Raw genomic sequence first — 19,316 nt, 5'->3', positions numbered from 1 at the left:
GGGTCTAACGCACGTTTTAAGCCAAGTGTGTGAAGATTTTCGCCAGGTCCAGGAAAGGAGGAAGACAGTTGCGTGGACCTAGGAAATAGGCGAATGAGTGGACATTATGCGGAAAATTGCTTGACGGAGGAAGCCTCGGAGTTGAAGGGTAGAATAGAGATTTCTACGAAGACTCTAGAAGGCTATGTCCGCGTCTATAAAAGGCAGAAGCATGCACGCTGGAGGGATCTTCTCGGTTGGAGACCTCGCTAACAGCCGGTAGCTTAGTTCACTTTTCACACACTTGGGTTTTTTTCGTGGGGAGATTCGGGGGGGTCATGCACTGGGGTTTACTTGAGCTTTCATATATTTTTTATTGGGTTGTAACACCGTCCTTCAGTGGGGGCGAAGAAACAATTTAATTTCCGCTTTCATACTTTGCTGATTTTACCGAGCTTCGCTATTCGAAGCTCGGACCTCTGTTTGCTTTTGCCGAATATTCTTTTATTTTAATGCAAGTTTGATTTTCTGTTACGTCTGTCATGTTGATTTCTGGAATTTTGGAGTTGGATTGTTCGAACTGGGTGCGTTTTGCAGTTGTTTTCTGAATTTATGCAGGTTTGTGGTTGGATCTGGGTGATCGGAGTCTGTTTGTGGATGAATCGGAGGGTTGAGTTCGCTGGAGTTGTGGAGTTGTCTGTGATTATTTGAATTCGGAGTTGATCGGAGCAGATCTGTGAAAACCGGAGTTATGGAGTCGATTGTGTCTGTTGTTGGGTTCGGATCGCTTGGATCCGGAGTGGATTAAGCACCCGACGTGAATCTGAACAAGATTTATTTAATCTTATGCCTAGTTTACGTGTCTTCATTTCATTTCACCTAGTTTACGTAGATCTGATGTATTTCCGGTTCATAGCAAGTTTCCGGCATCCCAATTTCTATATTCTGTTCAAATCTAGATATATGCTCTGTTTTCTCCATTTGCGTGCTTGAATCGGTTAGGAAATTGCATGTCGTTGTTAGCTGGAGCATGAGTTAGTTATTTGCAGCTTTAGCCGTACTTGCTATATTTGGAGTCATGGTCCCCACTGTTTTATTTTCCCTGTCTAGTCTTAGTTAGTTAGTCGTTTACTTAATCTAGGAAGTAAAATGTGTCTCTCAGTGTTGAAGTCTGATTTTATTACATTTTCTGCGTCTTAGGTCTAGCATTTACATTTCGTGCCTAGATCTAGAGGTAGTTAAAATTCTCAACCCTTTTGCGTGGCAGCAGCCGCTTGTTTCCAGAGTCTCTAAGCACTACTTCATGAATCCATCTTCGTGGGATCGACCCCGCTTCCCTATGCTAATTTATAGTATTCGGGTTGAGGGATTTATTTTTGAAGGGGAGTCGAGTGTGTCCAACGACAAAAACACTCTGTGTTCTCTTGAGTTCCTGGACCTGGTGATCCAGTGGATTTAAGGAGCGTGGAGTCTTGACCAAGCACTTGCATTAGTTTTCTCTGTGCACACTTGCTTACTCCGTGTGAAACCACGCTACTACCAGATCGTAGTAGACCCTCCAGAGTGCATCAGATTATGCTTTGAAAGCTCGTAAAACAGCATCGTATGCAATCTGTTCCGGATTATGTATTTCGTATTCCATATCCATTTGACTCATTTGAAATGGGGCTGATGGTAGAAATGACCTTTCGTTCCCTGCCACACGACCTCCTATTGTGCCTCTGTTATACCCTATTTCAGGATTATCATCATCAGTTTTAACTAACTTTATTTAATTATAAGTAATCTAGGAATCGTGTAAATAATCAACCCAAACTCATGATCTTGAAAGTACTTAGACAAAGTTCTAGCAAACAAATAGTATGCAACAGTCTCAAGTATGAAATAATTATATTGACATGCTATTCAAGCAGTTAAATTGATACTTATATTATAATCCTAACTAGCACAATCTACACTCAACGAAACAAATCAGTTAAATAATTTTCCACTCGTTAAGAAACCAATGGTAGAACTGTTCATTATGATCTTTGCTCTAGTCACAACCTCGACCTCCACACCATGAAGAGGCAAAAGAAAAGCGGAGGAAAGGTCGACTTTTGAAACAAATTAAAATGGAGAAATCTCAATTCATCGAAACCGAAATACAGAAAAGAATCACAATCCGAATAACTTAACTTCATATCGAGGTTAAGAAGAAACAAAATTTAGCAACATTAAAAAAGACCTAACCTAAAATTTCCAACCCCAATTTCACGAGCCCACCTCTGAACCGCGACAGTCACGCGACGCTGCTGAACGTCGGGGAGCAACTGGCGATGACTCTCAATCGTGAGGAAAGGAGCGACGGCAGTGATGCTCGCCGAGAGCGGAAATTTGGCGGAGGGGCGGCGACAGATTCGAGAGAGAAGAGAGAGGGCGACGACGCTGAATCGCAAAATCGGGAGACGGCGACGGGCAATTTTCGAACTAACGCCGAGAATGAGAGAGCTAGGGTTGTTAAGTTTCAATTGGGGATTTACCTTGAAGAAGAAGAGAGAAAGAGGGGAAGAGATGGAGTGATTTTTTCCCGTATGTTCTAGAGGGAGTTACTTCTCCTTTCTTCCTTTTTTTTAAATTCCTTTTTCTTGTTTTTTTCTTTTATTCATTTCTTATATTTTTTTCAAAATATATTATACCTATTATACAGTATGACATATGGCACAAGTGCCACTACATGAATCTCTTCATGGCATTTATTTGGAGATGCAATATTAGTTTAGGATATAAGTGTGGCTAAAGGTTAGTGTATTGAGTGACTATCTGTAGTGGCAGTTTTAAAAAAGTGCCACAAATTTAGTATAGTCTTAGGCTAATTTTCTAGTAGTGATATCACGTCGGCTGCTCGTGCTCTTGCCGTTGGCACGGACGTGCTCTATGCATAGAGCGCGTCCGTGCCAACGGCAAGAGCGCAGCGGCAGACAGCAAGGTGCCGCGCCGTCGGCAAGGACGGCGTCCTTCCCCAAGAGCACCGTTGGGGATGCTCTATGAGGTATTAAACTTCAATTATGTTACCTAAAGTATTCACACAATCACTCCATTATACATTTATAATAAGAGTTATTGGTAGATAATACCATAAAGGTATACTCACACCGGCCCCATCCTATAAAAATAGAGTGACTTTGATAATGACATGGATTTTAATTTAAAATAGAAAAAAGAATAAAAAAATAATTCATGATTTGTTATAGCAAAATAAAACCCACATTTTAACAAAGTAAAATTTGTCAACAACTAGAGTGAACTAATTTTGGAGGACAAACTGAAATACATCGTATTTCTTGTGCAGGTTAGTGGATAGAAATTCTTAAGAATGCATACCCTCATTTCAGAATAGTTTTCCATCTAAAGTTGCTGAGCTTAGTGATTTTAGTTTGAAGATTTTGAGAAACAATGATAGGAGTAATATGCATGTCAACTGCTAGTAGCGTTTTTTATTTTTATTTTTTATATCTATTATGAATATATGATAATCTAAATGAGGCATATTTACGCAATGACGTGCATAAACGCACCTATTAACTACAATCCTTGTGGAATTATACGTTCCTGCTTTATTTCAAATCTTAGTTGGAATATGCATAAAAATCAGTGAAATTATCTTGTAAGTACAAAATCAATAAAACCATTTCATTTGTCCACAAAAAATATATATATAAATTACAGTTTTCATTGGTCACACAAAATACATCAACCAACATCAAATTGTGATATATATTTAACAAAAGAGATAACTAAAAGTCGTACAAGAAAAGATGGGGTAGGGTTAGAGAAAGTGACATTTTCTTTCTTATGCGATTAAAATGACCTTTATATATAGTTATCTAGTAGACTGATACGATGTTGATCGTATCGAGACAATGATCGACGGCGAGGGAGCTCGGCGATCAAATTCAGCCTGCGCGCGGAGGTCTTCTCCGTCGGACAGTTCGTCAGTTTTTTGAGAGAAAAATTAAGAGAAAACAAATGTGGGAAAATATCTTATCATTCATTGATAAAATGTGTTGACAAGTTCCCTTTTTATATCTAGGACCTTAGGGCGGTTCAACCTACCTATCTCTCGGGAAAGAACCACAAAGAAAACCCGAGATAGAGCTTATAAGCAAGCTCGGCTCTTTATTCATATTGCATTATATTTGTACTAAATAACTAAATAAAACCATAACCAAACCATAATCATATAACGAACAACAAAGTCTTGAAAATGAGTTGGCGGCCTCCGTGTGCGACAAGCTCTGTTGTGACTATCAATCTGGTTGACGGCTGCATCAAGATGGGTTGCTGTTGTGGAACACTTATCAACTCCTAAATGAAGGAAAGGTCGGGGAATTGTCTACCGAATCAGACGACTGAAACATCCCTTTTTCAACCGGCTGTCCGTGTTGCATCACCACACGACGTTCCTGCAACCTTATCGGTTTGACAACAGGTCGCGACATGAAAAACTCTTTAGGAAATGGTGCCACGGCCTGCTTCGCAGAATCTGCCGAGAATTGGGACAAAACGTGAAGGACAGGAGGAGGCAATTCTTTTGGAAATTCATCCTGGCGGCACGGCTGGTCTATAGGCTGATCTGCTGGAATTTCAGCAAGCTTTAAAAAATCCAGCTCGTCCATATGTGACATCAACATCGTCAAAGCAGCAGCCGATATCCGATGCGGCAAAGTTGAAAGGCCACGAAGGACGACCAGAGTATCATCACGGAAGAACTCCATAGTCCGGATCGAATAATCATGTGTGACACGTCCCAATAATTCCAACCATTCCATACCCAAGATGATATCCGGACCATGAAATGCCAAAATATGTAAATCAATGAGAAATATATGGCCTTGTAGATCGACCACCGTCTCCTTGCTGACATGAGAACAAACTAAGGATTCACCATTGCCGACATAAACACGAAAAGGTTTAATCTTAGTCAAAGAAAGACTTAGCTTTTCGGCGATGCACGGATGTATAAAATTGTGGGAGCTTCCGTTGTCAACCAGAATATTCACAGCAGATTTGTGGATTGTTCCCACAAAATTAAAAGGCTTCAGGTGTTGTCGGCCGTCGACGGCATTCAAGTGAGATAGGGTCGTTGTGTTAGCATTATCATCTAGCAAATCACTCTCTAGTGCAACCACATCATCTTCGTCAGCATCGGCGCCCATGCAAGCCAAAAAATTATGGTTACACACATGACCTGGGGTCCACTTGTCCTCACAATACCATCATAATCCCTGACGAGAGCGATCTGCCTTCTCCGACGCAGAAAGGCGCACCACAGGCAATTTGCTGAACTCTCGGAATCGGCCACCCGAAGGACGTGGACCTTGGGAAGAAGAAGTTGCATTTGGGTTTGGGGTAGGAGAGGAACTGTATGTCATCCTCGATTCAATCGGGATCCCCGCCTGATGCTGATAATTGGCAGTTGACGGTTGATGCTCTGGACGACATGCCGATAATTCCTTTGCCAAGGCAAAAGCTGCCGCTAAGGTGGTAGGTCGATGAAGTTTGACCTCAAGCGGTTGTTTGAGACCAGAGACATAGATTGGAAGAAGTATACAATCAGGAACTCCAGATAATTTATTCCGCAATTTCTCGAATTCAAATTGATACTCCGAGACAGTGCCTGTTAGACATAACTTGGAGATCAATCCCATGTAGCTTTCATAACAATCCGGATCGAAACTGTAACGAACTTCACTCAAGAACAGTTGCCAAGTGACAAAATCATTATTGGAACAATAATGTTTAATCCATTCGGAAGCCGGCGGGTCAAATAGCGGCACAACATAGTGAAGTCTATTTGCGTCAGGCATCATCATATGATCAAAATAGTATTGGATTTTGAAAATCCAATTAGCCGTGTCAGTGCCATCAAAACGAGGAGGATCCAGACGCACACCCCGATGTTGGTCTTGGTATTGATGGCCGTGAGGCTGTCGATCAAAAGATGGATACCAACACGTAGTTGGACGTGGACCGGTCATAGGAGAGGAATACCCGTTTAGTTGTAGCAGCTGCTGACTCGGGTGAATGTTGTGATGGAAATTTCGGGGTGGACCAAAGGGATCCGAGGCATACAAGGGTGGTGAATTGTAGTTGGGAATTGGTGGAGTCAGTTGAGTACTTGGAATAACTTCTGGATAGTGGGATAAGGGGTGGTTTTGGGCAGTTATAGTTGGTTGAGGATGGAAATTAGTGGTGGTAACCGCTGTGGAAAATGGCTGGGAAAGGGGCAAAGGAAATGGAAGATGGGAATCTGACCGTGATAAAGCACGATGGTCAGCCATCCGGCAATCTGAAGCTGCCAAACGGGACTCCAATTTGGATATTGTAGACAAAATCCAATCCAATTGAGGAGTCGGAATCACCCCAGGAGTTGTAACAGCGACGGTAGGGACATCAGAATCATGTCGGTCGTTGTCCAGTGGCGGCAACCCGAACTGTTCCCGGCTGGGAATTGATATGTTGTTAGGATTGGTTGACATGAGAATGTCAATGAAAGCACCAGATGATACGATGTTGATCGCATCAAGACAATGATCGACGACGAGGGAGCTCGGCGATCAAATTCAGGCTGCACGCGGAGGTCTCCTCCGTCGGACAGTTCGTCAGTTTTTTGAGAGAAAAATTAAGAGAAAACAAATGTGGGAAAATATCTTATCATATAAAATGTGTTGACAAGTTCCATTTTTATATCTAGGACCTTAGGGCGGTTCAACCTACCTATCTCTCGGGAAAGAACCACAAAGAAAACCCGAGATAGAGCTTATAAGCACGCTCGACTCTTTATTCATATTACATTATATTTGTACTAAATAACTAAAGAAAACCATAACCAAACCATAATCATATAACGAACAACAAAGTCTTGAAAATGAGTTGGCGGCCTCCGTGTGCGACGAGCTCTGTTGTGACTATCAATCTGGTCGACGGCTGCATCAAGATGGGTTGCTGTTGTGGAACTCTTATCATAGACCATATGCGGTTCGACTCTATTACTACAAATCCGGGAAAGAACCGACAAAGAAAACCGGACGAAGCTTATAATTGTAGTTCGACTCAATTGAAATTTAATAAAATAATCCGAAACAAGGATAAAATATAAACAAGAAAATTACACATGATCTTGACATTTACTTGGTGGGACGAAGTTGCGTTGTGTTGCAGCCACAGCTTGAATCTCCCCTTTCAGTGGCTGATATGGAGTACATAAACAAAATACAAAAAGTCTCATTATTCATTGAGCAAAATGTAGCACAAGTAAGTTAGTTATATAGAAAATACAAAAGAAACAAGGATAGATATTATTCCCTATTTTACATTTATCTAATTGCTAACTCATTGATTCTTGATTGATCTGCTAATTATGAAGAATCCCCTGTTTTCATCTTCTTTATTCTAACATATAGTAGCAGTTAGTTAGTTAGTTATAAGCTAGAAAATACATAAGAGAAACAACCTTTGCATCGACCATCTTCGTCGTTAGCATGCGCATCAATCTTGAGAACTATCCCTATCCCAATCCCATGGAGATCTAAATAGAAATAGCACAAGTAAGGTGTATAGAAATTAGTTATATACTAAAATACAAAACAGAAACAATTAACCTCCCTATATATACATAATCTGTGCTTGCAAATTGATTACCTCTCAATCTTGACAAATGGGAAATAAGCTTGTTCTCTTACTTTCTCAGTGAATTCTATTGGCATTTGCCCGATAACCATCTCTCGAAGAGTGGAGATGGATCTCAAACCTTCCGGAACCTTCTTCAAATTGTTGCACGAATGGATCGACAAGAAAGCAAGTTTCACCATTGCTCTTTCTTCAACTTTCCATTCCTTTAAAGCGGACAAGTAGGAAAGATGAAGCTCCTTGAGTTGTGGGAATGACTTTGACTGGCAAATTAGTGTCCTTGTCATCTTCACTCCGCACAACCGAGAGAGATTGCAACATGGGATACTTGCCAAACTCCATCATGTCTACCTTAACCTCCCAGTCTTCAAGTGACATTCTGACACATCCCTTGTGTGTAGTATGGAAAACATCCGCTCATATTGCATTCTTTGATACACAAACTAACCAACGAAGGAGACGTCAACCCATCACTTAAAAACTCCATACCTTTCTCCCAACTTAAATCGCATGACTCAACCTCAAGACAAGTCTCACGTAATTGTCTATTTTTGTTGCTCAACAAAATTGACATGTTATCCGCATCACAATCATCACGAACTTTAACACTCAGTGTCTGTAGGCTGATCAATTTGGGGATATCTGCAATGCGAGCAGTCTCACTTCTGATCTCATCTAATGTCTCCAACTCATCTAGCCCATCTAATCTTAGTTTCTCACCTCCAATCACTTTTATTTCATTGAGAAACAAATGCTTTAGCTTTTTCATCTTCCAAATAACATTTCGCAATCTAATGACATTCAAAAAGTATACTCGCAAATCTAAGGTTTGCAAGTATGGCATGCTACATTCACACTTTGGTAGCTTTCTCACATTAGACCACTTCAAACTCAAGTACCTTAAATGAATCAGTTCACCCACCTTCCTCGGTAACTTTTCCCCTTCAAACTTACAACCTTCTGCCACAAATATCCTCAAGCATTGCGACATCTCAAGTCAATCGTACTCTCTTTCAACTTAATGGATTCATAACAATAATCCCTCTTGTGAAGAAGCATGACGGATCTAAGATCTTTAACTTCCTCTAACCCCTTTACACTTGATATATACGCATTGTGTTCACGAGTGATGGCTAATCTGCTTACGGAATTGCCAATGGATGGAGGTAGTGCTAACACGCAATCATTCAGATATTTGGAAGCATCGATGCGCTTCAGAAAGGTTTCATTTTCAGCTTTAGAAGAGCAGAGATCATGCATTAAATCACGAATCCCACACGAATCAAACTTATCACGCGGAGTGTAGATCTCAGCTTCATGTAGTTGAACCATACACCTCATAGCAAGCTCACTTAGATATCTTTGGGCTACATCTCTTAGAGTCTCGTTAGGTCCTCTATCTTGGTGTGAAATGAAGCCTTCCGCCATCCATAATAAATACAATTTCTCTAGTGATATCAATTCATCCTCAGGAAAACATGCTAGAAAGAGGAAGCATGGTTTCAAGTTATATGGTAATGCATCATAGCTCAACTCTAGCACTTGTTTTACTCTTTTGTAGTCTTTAACACCTTCTCCATGCGTCAACAACAATTCTATGTTCCTATTTACCTTACTCCATTCGTGTAAAGTGTGTTCTTTTTGGCGCAAAATTCCTCCAATAACACAAATTGATAGTGGTAACATTTCACAATTTCTCTTCCAATCTCTTCAAATGATTTTACATCTGCGTCAACAACCATAATAATAAGATGCATATATTCATTTTTTTAAGAATAACACAATGAAAACATTAACCAACCAAACATATTCATCATGATTTATTTAGACGAAATAAATCACAAAAGAAAGAAGAGTCTTAAATTTGAGAAACTGCAAAAAATAAAAACTGACCTGGAGAATAGTTTCCTACTTTTTGAAGTAAAGCCCATCCTTCATCTTCGGTTAGAAATTCCATTCGGATTGTTGATTAGCAATATTCTCATAACGAGTGGTGAGAATCACGTTACAATTCATCGGAAGAGCTTTGTTTATGATCTCCCAATGATCATCTTCCCATATATCATCTATCACAATCACGCATTTCCTTTCCAGTGATGAACTCTGAATTCTATTCACCAATTCATCAACTTCCATGCCTTTAACCTCTGCCTTGCTGTCAAGTTGTTTCAAAATCTTGCCCAAAACAGACTTATGTTCAAACTGCCGGGTGATGCAAACCCATACTCGAGCATAAGACTGGAGGTTTTTCCGAGACCACCCATCCCGTATATCTTCACTATTCGCTGCCTTTTATCATCCTTCACCTCGATGTCTTTCTCCATCCCACGAAATGAGGTCAACCTCATGAGCATACGTCTGTCTCAACAGGCATCATAAGAGATGAGCATTCTTGTCCCAACGCCGACTCTAACTTGTTAGTGAGGTCGGCTAAGGTGGATATTATGTCGCGAGCCTCATTCCCAACCTCGTGGACACTGTAACACTCACTCGTGATGCAAATGTACCTTTGAAATGGGATTGAACTTCAACGGCGTACTTTTCAAGAAGATTCTCAACATCTTTGAGTTGGGAAATGCAACTCTTTAGACTTGGAGAATCGTGTCTCTCTTTGTCTGCTTTCATCAACAACGCATCTATGCTTTCCAAATCGCCTTTCACTTTGTTAACATCACCGCCCACACTAACCAAAAACTTTGTTTCTTCAACCACTAAATCACCCACGGTTTCCAGAAACACATTTGCAAGAGTCTCTGCCATTCTACTTTTTCTATTTTCTTTTTTTTTTAATTACATTTTGTGTTATCTACACAACCGCTTAATAGCAATACACAGATCACATTTTGAGCCAACTCTTTAATTGAAAACGAAAGCTGTCTTTATCAATGATTAATTATTATGCGTCCAGAGCCTTTCTCCTAGCGACAAGGAGTTTAGACATTATTATATGAGGTGTCGAGTTCGAGCTCTCTTGACATTAATTGTATTTTTCTCCTTTTTATAGGAGTTTATTTGTAATTTCCTCTTAATAAAACAAATGATTAATTATTATGGCCAATTTTATTTTTTTTATTAATTGAGATAATTTATTTATCATTTGTAGTTGACTTCATACGATCCAGCTGTACAGGTATGTAGAAAATTGAACTGATCAGTGATACTGAAATTTTAAGGAATCAGATTGATAATTGTTATGACTCAACGTAGTAGTTGAGTCATAGGTTGTTTTTTATTTCATGTGTACATGTTAGATAGTTTACTTCAGTGGTTGATTGCTTTGAATTAAAATGAGAGGATAGTTGTATCTATGATTATTTTTATGTAGCAACCACGTCTTGAATAAACGATCTCGAGTATTCTATTAAGGTTAGGTGTACATATAATTGACCTCATTAATTGGTACCGGCATTACAGGCAGGTTCATATATACAAAAATTTGTCATCATTTTTAATATTATCTTCTTATATCATGGTTGAAATCTTCATATTATATTTAGATTGTGTTTTCAAATATCTGTTATTCGCAACAATAACGAATAAGATTGATTTGGTTGAATTTTAAGTAATGTGGGAACTGAGTGAAAAAGTTTTAGTAAAATGTGGATATAACTTTATACACTATTAATTTTATAATTGAATGTTGGCATAAGGATTTAGAGCATCCACCTCGGCGAGCATAACGCCGTCCGTCCATCCGTGCCAGCGGCGCGGCACCTCTGTCCGCCACTGCGCTCTTGCCGCTGGCACGGCGCTGCTCGATGCATCGAGCACGTCCGTGCCAGCGAGCAGCATACGTGGCAGCCTGTGATTGGCCAACGGCATAGCCGCTGGCAATTTAAATATTTAAAAAAAAATCATATTTTAATTAAAAAATCCGATTAAAAATAAAAAATATATTTTCCCACTTCCCAAAAAATTATATCCGTTTTTACCCACTTTTAATTTATTTTTCAATTTTTTCCCCAAAAATACACATTTTCATCTATAAATACCCTCACTTTCACACCCAAAAATTCACACCACACTACAAAATTCTCATTTAAATTCTCTCATTTCCATTCTCAATTCTCAATCTTTCTTTCACTCTTACCCTTACAACAAAACAATGTCCGGCCACGGCGATCACCCCCCGGCTCCCACGGTTTGAACCTCGATTGGTTCGGTTCACAACCGTTTCCTAGTCCGGAAACGGAATATTCGGCCCCTCCTCAAACCTAAGATCCGGAAGTTCCGGGTGGCTACCGGCCTTACCCAATCGACGACCAAGACCCCGAAGGGCAATACGGGTGGACAACTGAGCCATCCGTGCCTAGAGAGGGAGGGAGCGGCCCCTCTCAAACTCCTCCTCTTCCTACTCGAGGTGTCCGCACACCGTACACTCCGGGGGAGATTGAGCAATTGTTCATAGCGTTCTTGTCAATATCCGAAGATCCGGAGGTTGGCACGAACCAATCCGATGACCATTATTGGTGGCGCATCTATCGCCGGTACAATCAAAACCGGTTGGCTGGAACAATCGAGCCCAATGAGAGTATGGTGCGCAACGCCATATACAGAGCAAACGAAGAAATCCAAAAGTTCCAGGAGTATTACCTCCAGGAAGAGCGGTCGGCGGGGAGCAGCCAGAGCGAGGTCGACATCATCAGTTCCGCATTGTCGACCTACCAATCCATGAACTACAAGCCGTTCAAGTACCTCAACATTTGGCAGGAGACGCGGTCGCATCCGAAGTATAGGGGAGGCGTAACATCCTCCTCTAGCTCCTCCTCCAAACGGTCAAGGTCAGTATCCCTATCCGTTGCCGGCTCCGAAGACATGGCTAGCCAACTTGCCGGAGCTAACTCCATTCGCCCCAGCTCCCGCTACCGCTCCCTATGTGCCACCTCAACCCCCCACTAACTCGTTGTGGGGGATTTTGGCCCAACTCAATTTGGCCGATAGGTCAACTATGACCCCCGAGCAACTTCCATCACATGTGGCGATGATACGGGGTCTCCAAAGAACGTTGGGGGTATTGCCGGATGATGAATAGTCTTCCCCGGGGGCATTTCTACGCTTAAATTATGTAATTTTTATTTTTTAGGAATTTAATTATGTAATTTTTAATTTTTAGCATTTTAATTAGGTAATTTTTAATTTTTAGGATTTTAATTATGTAATTTTTAATGCAAAATTGATAAAGTAAGAAAAGGTAGAGAGAAAAAGTAATAAAAATATTATTAGTGTGGAATGAGTCTAACCTCATTAGAGATAAAAGAGTTTCAAAAATTAGAAAGTGCATATTCTTGTTGGACGGATTAAAAATGAAAGACTGCATATTCTTGTGGGACGGAGGGAGTAGTAAGTCACTTGTTATGTACAGTACATGGTATTTTTCGATCTTTTGCCTTTAGAAATTGATTATTGAATTTTTTATTTCCTTTATAATAGAAATATACTACTCCCTCTATCCCAATTAAATTGAGCCGTATTCCTTTTTGGTGCATCCCAACAAAGTTGAGTCATTTCCTTTTTTGACAAAAAAAACATCTACTTACTCTTACTCCCTCCGTTCCATAGTAATAGATCCATTTTGCCATTTTGGTATGTTCCATAGTAATAGAGTCATTTCCCTTTTTAATAAAAGTCAACACATTTCTCCACACCTACGATATTCTCTCTTACGTTATTCTCTTTTCATCTCTCTACCTTTTTCATTTTCCACTTTATTCTCCATTTACTTAACTCACCTAACACATTTTTTCTTAATCTTCGTGCCGAAAAAAACGACTCCATTACTATGGAACGGAGGGAGTACTTTATTTCATCACCTACTTTATTCTCTCTTCATCTCTTCTACCTTTTTCCTCTCCTATTTATTTTACTTTCTATTCAACACAATTTCTTAATTTTAGTACCCAATAGTTTTGTACCAACTTAGAGCATCCACAGCGGTGGGTGTCCCAGCGGACGTTGGACCGGCGTGCCAGACGTCCTCGCAGGACGTCCGCCAGTAGGCGTAAACCCGGCGGACGCGGAAGTCGTTTGCGGACACCGGAGTTCCGAGGCTTTCCGACGACGTCCGTCGGGACGTCCGCCATTGCGGTGCCACGACGGACGTCCCGATTTTTAATTTAAAAAAATCTATATATACGACTCGTTGGACTTCATTTCATTCCCACCACTTGTTTTAACGAGTTTCTCTCTCTCTACTTTCATTTCTTTTGAAGATAAATGGAGCACCACGATAGTGATTCTCCCGCCACGAGCGAGTCACAAACGCCGACTTTTCCGTTAGAGTTGGGGGAAATGCCGGCGGAAGTGCACCGATATCCGGGATGATGCCCGGAATGGCGCCGATGATGCCCCAACCCCAAATGGCGGGGATGATGCCCAGGTACTACAATATGTACCCCCCTTGGTGTGCAGGGATGGGTGGGATGATGCCCCAAATGCCCGGGATGATGATTCCCGAGATGATGCAGGGCATGTCTGCCGCTGCGGGAGGAGCAGGCAGGGGGTCCCCCAATCACCTGTGGACAATGTCTATCACCCCTACGTGGATTTATTGTCCAGTGATTCCCCCCAGAATACTCCTCTAGAGACTCAGTTCACCGGCATTGAGACTTTCTCTTTTGAGGAGTTGGGGCTATCTCCAGTCAGGGAGTCTCCCACTGAGATGCCACCGACGACAGGGGGGACGCAGAAGCAAGGGAGAGGGAAGGGCAAGGGCACTACATCGTCCTCGCGTGCGGGGAACGAGGGTGGGACGGGGGTCGAGGGGGAGGGGGAGGATGCCGACGGGAGAAAGAGGACTATCTGAAGCATAGGGGAGTGCGTCGCGATGACGAAGGCCTGGATCAGTGTAGTCGAGGATCCCTACGTCTGGGCTAACCAGCATATGGTCAGAATATGGTGGCGCATTAGTCAAAGTTACATCGAATTCAAACCGCCAGGTGGGAAGCCTCACGATGGAGAGCAATGATGGAAACAGTGGGAGCGCCCGAGGAGGCAGCTCAGCCGATTTGCCGGCATCTACCAAAACAACCTCCGCACGGCAACCAGCGGCATGTCCTCCGATGATGTGAAGCTTCTGTCTCACCAGCAGTTCCCCGACAGTGAATTGGGTTTCGGGGAATTCAAATATTGGGAGGTCTATCTTGTGGTGCAGACTTACGCCAAGTTTAGTACGGGTGTTGAAATTGGCTGGCCGAAGCGGACAAAGATCAACGCCTCCGGCGAGTACAGCAGCAGTGCCGGTTCCCACGAACTCCCCGACGCCAAGGCAGAGTTCCCGACCCCCTCAATCGTCTTCTCGCATCCGCCGCCCGGTTGGGCAAAAGACCGTGATGCGGATGGTTAGGGGAACAACCAGTGGATCCCACGAGGTCCAATCGGAAGCTCCTTCCCTGGTCACTCCCGAGCTCAACCATCTCGCTCGCATGCAGCTAACGCAGAGCATGCTCAACACCATGGACAAATGGCATGCAGCGACTGATCCCTTATACAAGATGATGTTGAAGGATGCCATCGAGACTATGAGGCGCGATTTGGGGATGACACCCCTGTCCAGGAGTGTAGCCGGGACTGGCGACGGGGATGACGAAGAGTGAGACTGGGGCCGCATTTGTTGAAGCTTGAGGTTGTTTTTTTTAACTATGTATTTTTTTAAAAAATAATTATGAATTTTTTAAAAATAAAGTGGTTGCATTTTCTCCGTATTCGTGTTGAAATTTTAATTCCGTAAATTGTTTAATTTTGTGAATTTGTGAATTTTTATTATTGTATATGTCCGTCGGGATGTCCTTGGGGATATCCGTCATTGTGCAGTGGGATGTCCTTATGACGTAGCGGTGCAGTGGGAGATTATTATGACGTGGCAGGAGGTATTTTTGGGAAGTTCGTCAAGATGTCCGCCTGGACATCCGTCCCACTGCGGATGCTCTTAACCGGGATGGAGATAGTATTAGCATGAATCAATTGGCCATCTTACATCCAATCGCTTTTCCATTTACCAATCGCTTTTACAACCAGCTTACGTCCAATCTCTTTTCCATTTTCCATTGGCCATCTTAGAGCATCCACAACCGTGCTCTTGCCAGCGGGACGGTTGTGGGCACGGGCCCACTTTTTCTGCCTGCTCTCTGGCAAGAGCACAACACCCACAACTGTGCTCTTCCGCAAGGACGAGCACAATTAATTTAAAATTCAATCAAACAAAAACATTTCCATAATACTAAAATTCATTAAAAAACCACAGTAAATATTACAAATTACAAATAAAATAAAAAAGACATAATTAAAATCCTAAAAGTTAAAAATACATAATTAAAATACTAAAAATTAAAAATTACATAATTAAACTCCTAAAAATTAAAAATTATATAATTATTGGCTAAAATTACCCGAGGAAGACTACTCATTCGGCGCCACTAACCCCAATTGTTTTTGGAGACCCAATATCATGGTCTCGTGAGTTTGAAGTTGCGTGGGGGTCATAGTTGACCTATCGGTCATATTGAGTTGGTGTAAGAGCATCCACAGCGAGTTGTTCGGGGGTGGAGGTGGCACATAGGGAGCGGGTTCGGGAGCGGGAGCAGATGGAGTCGCGGCACGACGGCGGTCAGCCGCCACCTTCTTCCTTCCTTGCGGTCGGCGTCGGGAACCGCTTGGTTCGGCGTCGGAGCTACCCAAGTTAGCTCCGGCGAGTTGGCTAGCCACTTCTTCAGAGCCGGCGTCGAATAGGGATACCGACCTTGACAGTTTGGAGGAGCCGCGCTAGAGGAGGATGTTACGCCTCCCATATACTTCGGGTGGAACCGCGTTTCCTGCCAAACGTTGAGGTACTTGAACGACTTGCCGTTCATGGATTGGTAGGTGCTCAGCGCGGCAGTGATGATGTCGACCTCGCTTTGGCCGCTCCCGGCATTCCGCGTCTCCTGGAGGAAATAGCCATTGAACTTGCCAATTTCTTCGTTGGCTCGGCTGATGCAGTTGCGCACCATACTCTCGTTGCGCTCGATCGTTCCCGGTGGCCGGTTTGCATTGTACCGGCGAGAGACGCGCTACCAAAAGTGATCGTCGGCTTGGTTCGTGCCAACCGCCGCATCTTCGGAGATTTCGAAGTACGCCTTGAACAATTTATCCATCTCCGCCGGAGTGTAAGGTGTCCGAACACCGCTACGAGTAGGAGCCGACAGAGTTTGGGAGGGGGCGGTCGGCCAAGGCTCCGGTGTCAACCGGTATCGCCCTTGGGAGGCACCTTGGTCGTCGATAGGGTATGACCAGTAGCCACCCGGAACGGCCGAATCTTAAGTTTGAGGAGGGGCCGAATATTCCGTTTCCGAACTAGGAAACGGTTGTTCACCAAACCATTCGGGGTTCCAACCGTGAGAGGGAGGGTGGTCATCGCCTTGGCCGGACATTGTTATGTTGTAAGGTATGAGAGAATGAAGATGAAAATGGATATGGGAGAATGAAGATGAGAATGGATATGGGAGAATGAAGATGAGAATTGTGTAGTTTGATGTGAATTTTTGGGTGTGAAAGTGAGGGTATTTATAGATGAAAGTGTGTATTTTTGGGGGAAAAAAAATTAAAAAGGTGTAAAAAACGGTAATAAACGGATATATTTTTTTTGAGAAGTGAATTTTTTTTTTAATTTTTATCGATTTTTTTAATTAAAAATCGATTTTAAATAAAAAACATTTAAAGGCAACGGCTATGCCGTTGCCCAATCGCCCAACGCCACGTGTCCTGCTCGCTGGCGTGGCGCGAGCGCAGCGGCGGCGAGACACCACGGTGCCAGCGGCGCGAACAGACGCCGGCTCTTCCGCCACCGTTGTGGATGCTCTTACGTCCAATCTCTTTTCCATTTTCCAATAGCTTTTACAACAAGCTGATGTCCAATCACATTGGTTTGGAAGTATGTGGGCCACCGCCTATTCTAATGTGGATTTGGAAAGATATTTTTCACTGCTATGACACACTGCCTTTACTAAGCATGCACAAATCGAACCGGCCCAGCGATTAACCGGCGGTTCAGAACCGAGACCGGAACCGGCGGGTCGAACCGGCTGGCGGTTCGGCGGTTCAAGCCGGCCGGTTCAGGTTCGGAAAAATGATGAACCGTAACAGACGGTTCAAAACCGCCGGTTCGCCGGTTTGAACCGGCGGTTCAACCAAATTAAAAAAAATATTTATAAAAATTGATTTTTATATTTAAAAACAATTTTTTCAAATAAATGAATACAAGAAATTCATAATAGCCCATATATATTTGATGGGCTTACGAGTTTATGAAACCATTCTTGGTTGTTTCTCTTTTATAGAGACATCCTTGAATGTTTTATGTTTCACTTTTGATGTGGGATAAAATCATTCTTGGTTGTTTCTCTTTATATAGACATCCTTGAATATTTTATGTTTCACTTTCGATGTGGGTCAAAATATGTTGAAGTATTTTCTTTTATAACTACATGTTTAGAGCATTCATTCATCTTTTTCCAATATGGGATACAAAACTTCTTTTATTTTCTACTTTTCTTCGTATTTTGTATAATATATATAAACAAAATTATTATTCAAATATATTCTTGATTGATAAAAATAAAGAATTATTGAGAAATATGATTTGTACATAGAAAATATTTATTTGTATAATAACTATTGTTAGGTTTATACAATTTGTATAAAAATTATTCTTTTAATGTGTATAATACTATTTATTAGTTAACATATACATAAATTTATAAACATAAGCAAATCATTAATGAGAAATAACTAATGAATAATAGTTTATGTAATAATATTTGTTATTAATTTATAATAATCGAAGATAGAGTATTAATATAGACGAAGAATGATGGACGATCTATCATATACTTATAAATAATGACTTTTATCTTACATTGAAAGAAAGAGTAACACATCCAAGAATGTGTAACTATAAAAAAGAATAATTCAATACACTCTCTTCGAATTTAAATGCTCAAGTCCAATATTAAGTATTGATATTTTAAAAATCAAAAGGTTTCACTTTAAGTAGTGTATATTAATTTTTATAAATAAAATGTATTCATTATAAGTTGTAATTTTTAGTCTTATTCAAATTTATTATCAATAAAATTGTATTTTTCACCTTATTGTTTGAAATTTGTTTAAGCACATTTTATACATAATAAAGACTAAAAAGACCAAAAAAAATACTTAGTACTTAAAGTTGGATTTGATTTTTAAAATGCCAATACTTGGATGAGAGTATATTGGATTTGATTTAATTTGGAAGAGAGTATATTGGATTATTCTCTTTTATTGTTACACATTCTTGGATGTGTTACTCTTTCTTTCAATATGAGATAAAAGTCATTATTTGTAAGTTTATTATAAATCGTCCATCATTCTTCGTCTATATTAATACTCTATCTTCTATTATTATAATTTAACAACAAATATTATTACATAAACTATTATTCATTAGTTCTTTATCATTAATGATTTGCTTATGTTTATAAATTTATGTATATGTTAACTAATAAATAATATTATACACATTGAAATATTAATTCTTATACAAATTGTATAAACCTAATAATAATTATTATACAAATAAATATTTTCCATATACAAATCATATTCCTCAATAATTCTTTATTTTTTTCAATCAAGAATATATTTGAATAATAATT

At 40.9% G+C, this 19,316-nt stretch overlaps 1 protein-coding gene across 1 annotated transcript; it reads right to left on the bottom strand.

The window, feature by feature from the left end:
* Window positions 1-7,509: 7,509 nt before the first annotated feature.
* On the bottom strand, window positions 7,510-10,410 carry LOC121766918 (probable disease resistance protein RXW24L). The gene is made up of 7 exons (XM_042163147.1): window positions 10,118-10,410; window positions 9,871-10,008; window positions 9,660-9,805; window positions 8,658-9,221; window positions 8,099-8,610; window positions 7,663-7,937; window positions 7,510-7,549 (listed from the first exon to the last, which is right to left on the bottom strand). Exons 1-7 carry the CDS (start codon window positions 10,408-10,410, stop codon window positions 7,510-7,512), a joined length of 1,968 nt encoding a protein of 655 aa, XP_042019081.1.
* Between the last annotated feature and the right edge of the window lie 8,906 nt (window positions 10,411-19,316).

Source organism: Salvia splendens, chromosome 15, assembly GCF_004379255.2.
Source record: "Salvia splendens isolate huo1 chromosome 15, SspV2, whole genome shotgun sequence".
Lineage (NCBI taxonomy): Eukaryota > Viridiplantae > Streptophyta > Magnoliopsida > Lamiales > Lamiaceae > Salvia > Salvia splendens.
This window is presented reverse-complemented; position numbering and strand designations above follow the sequence as displayed.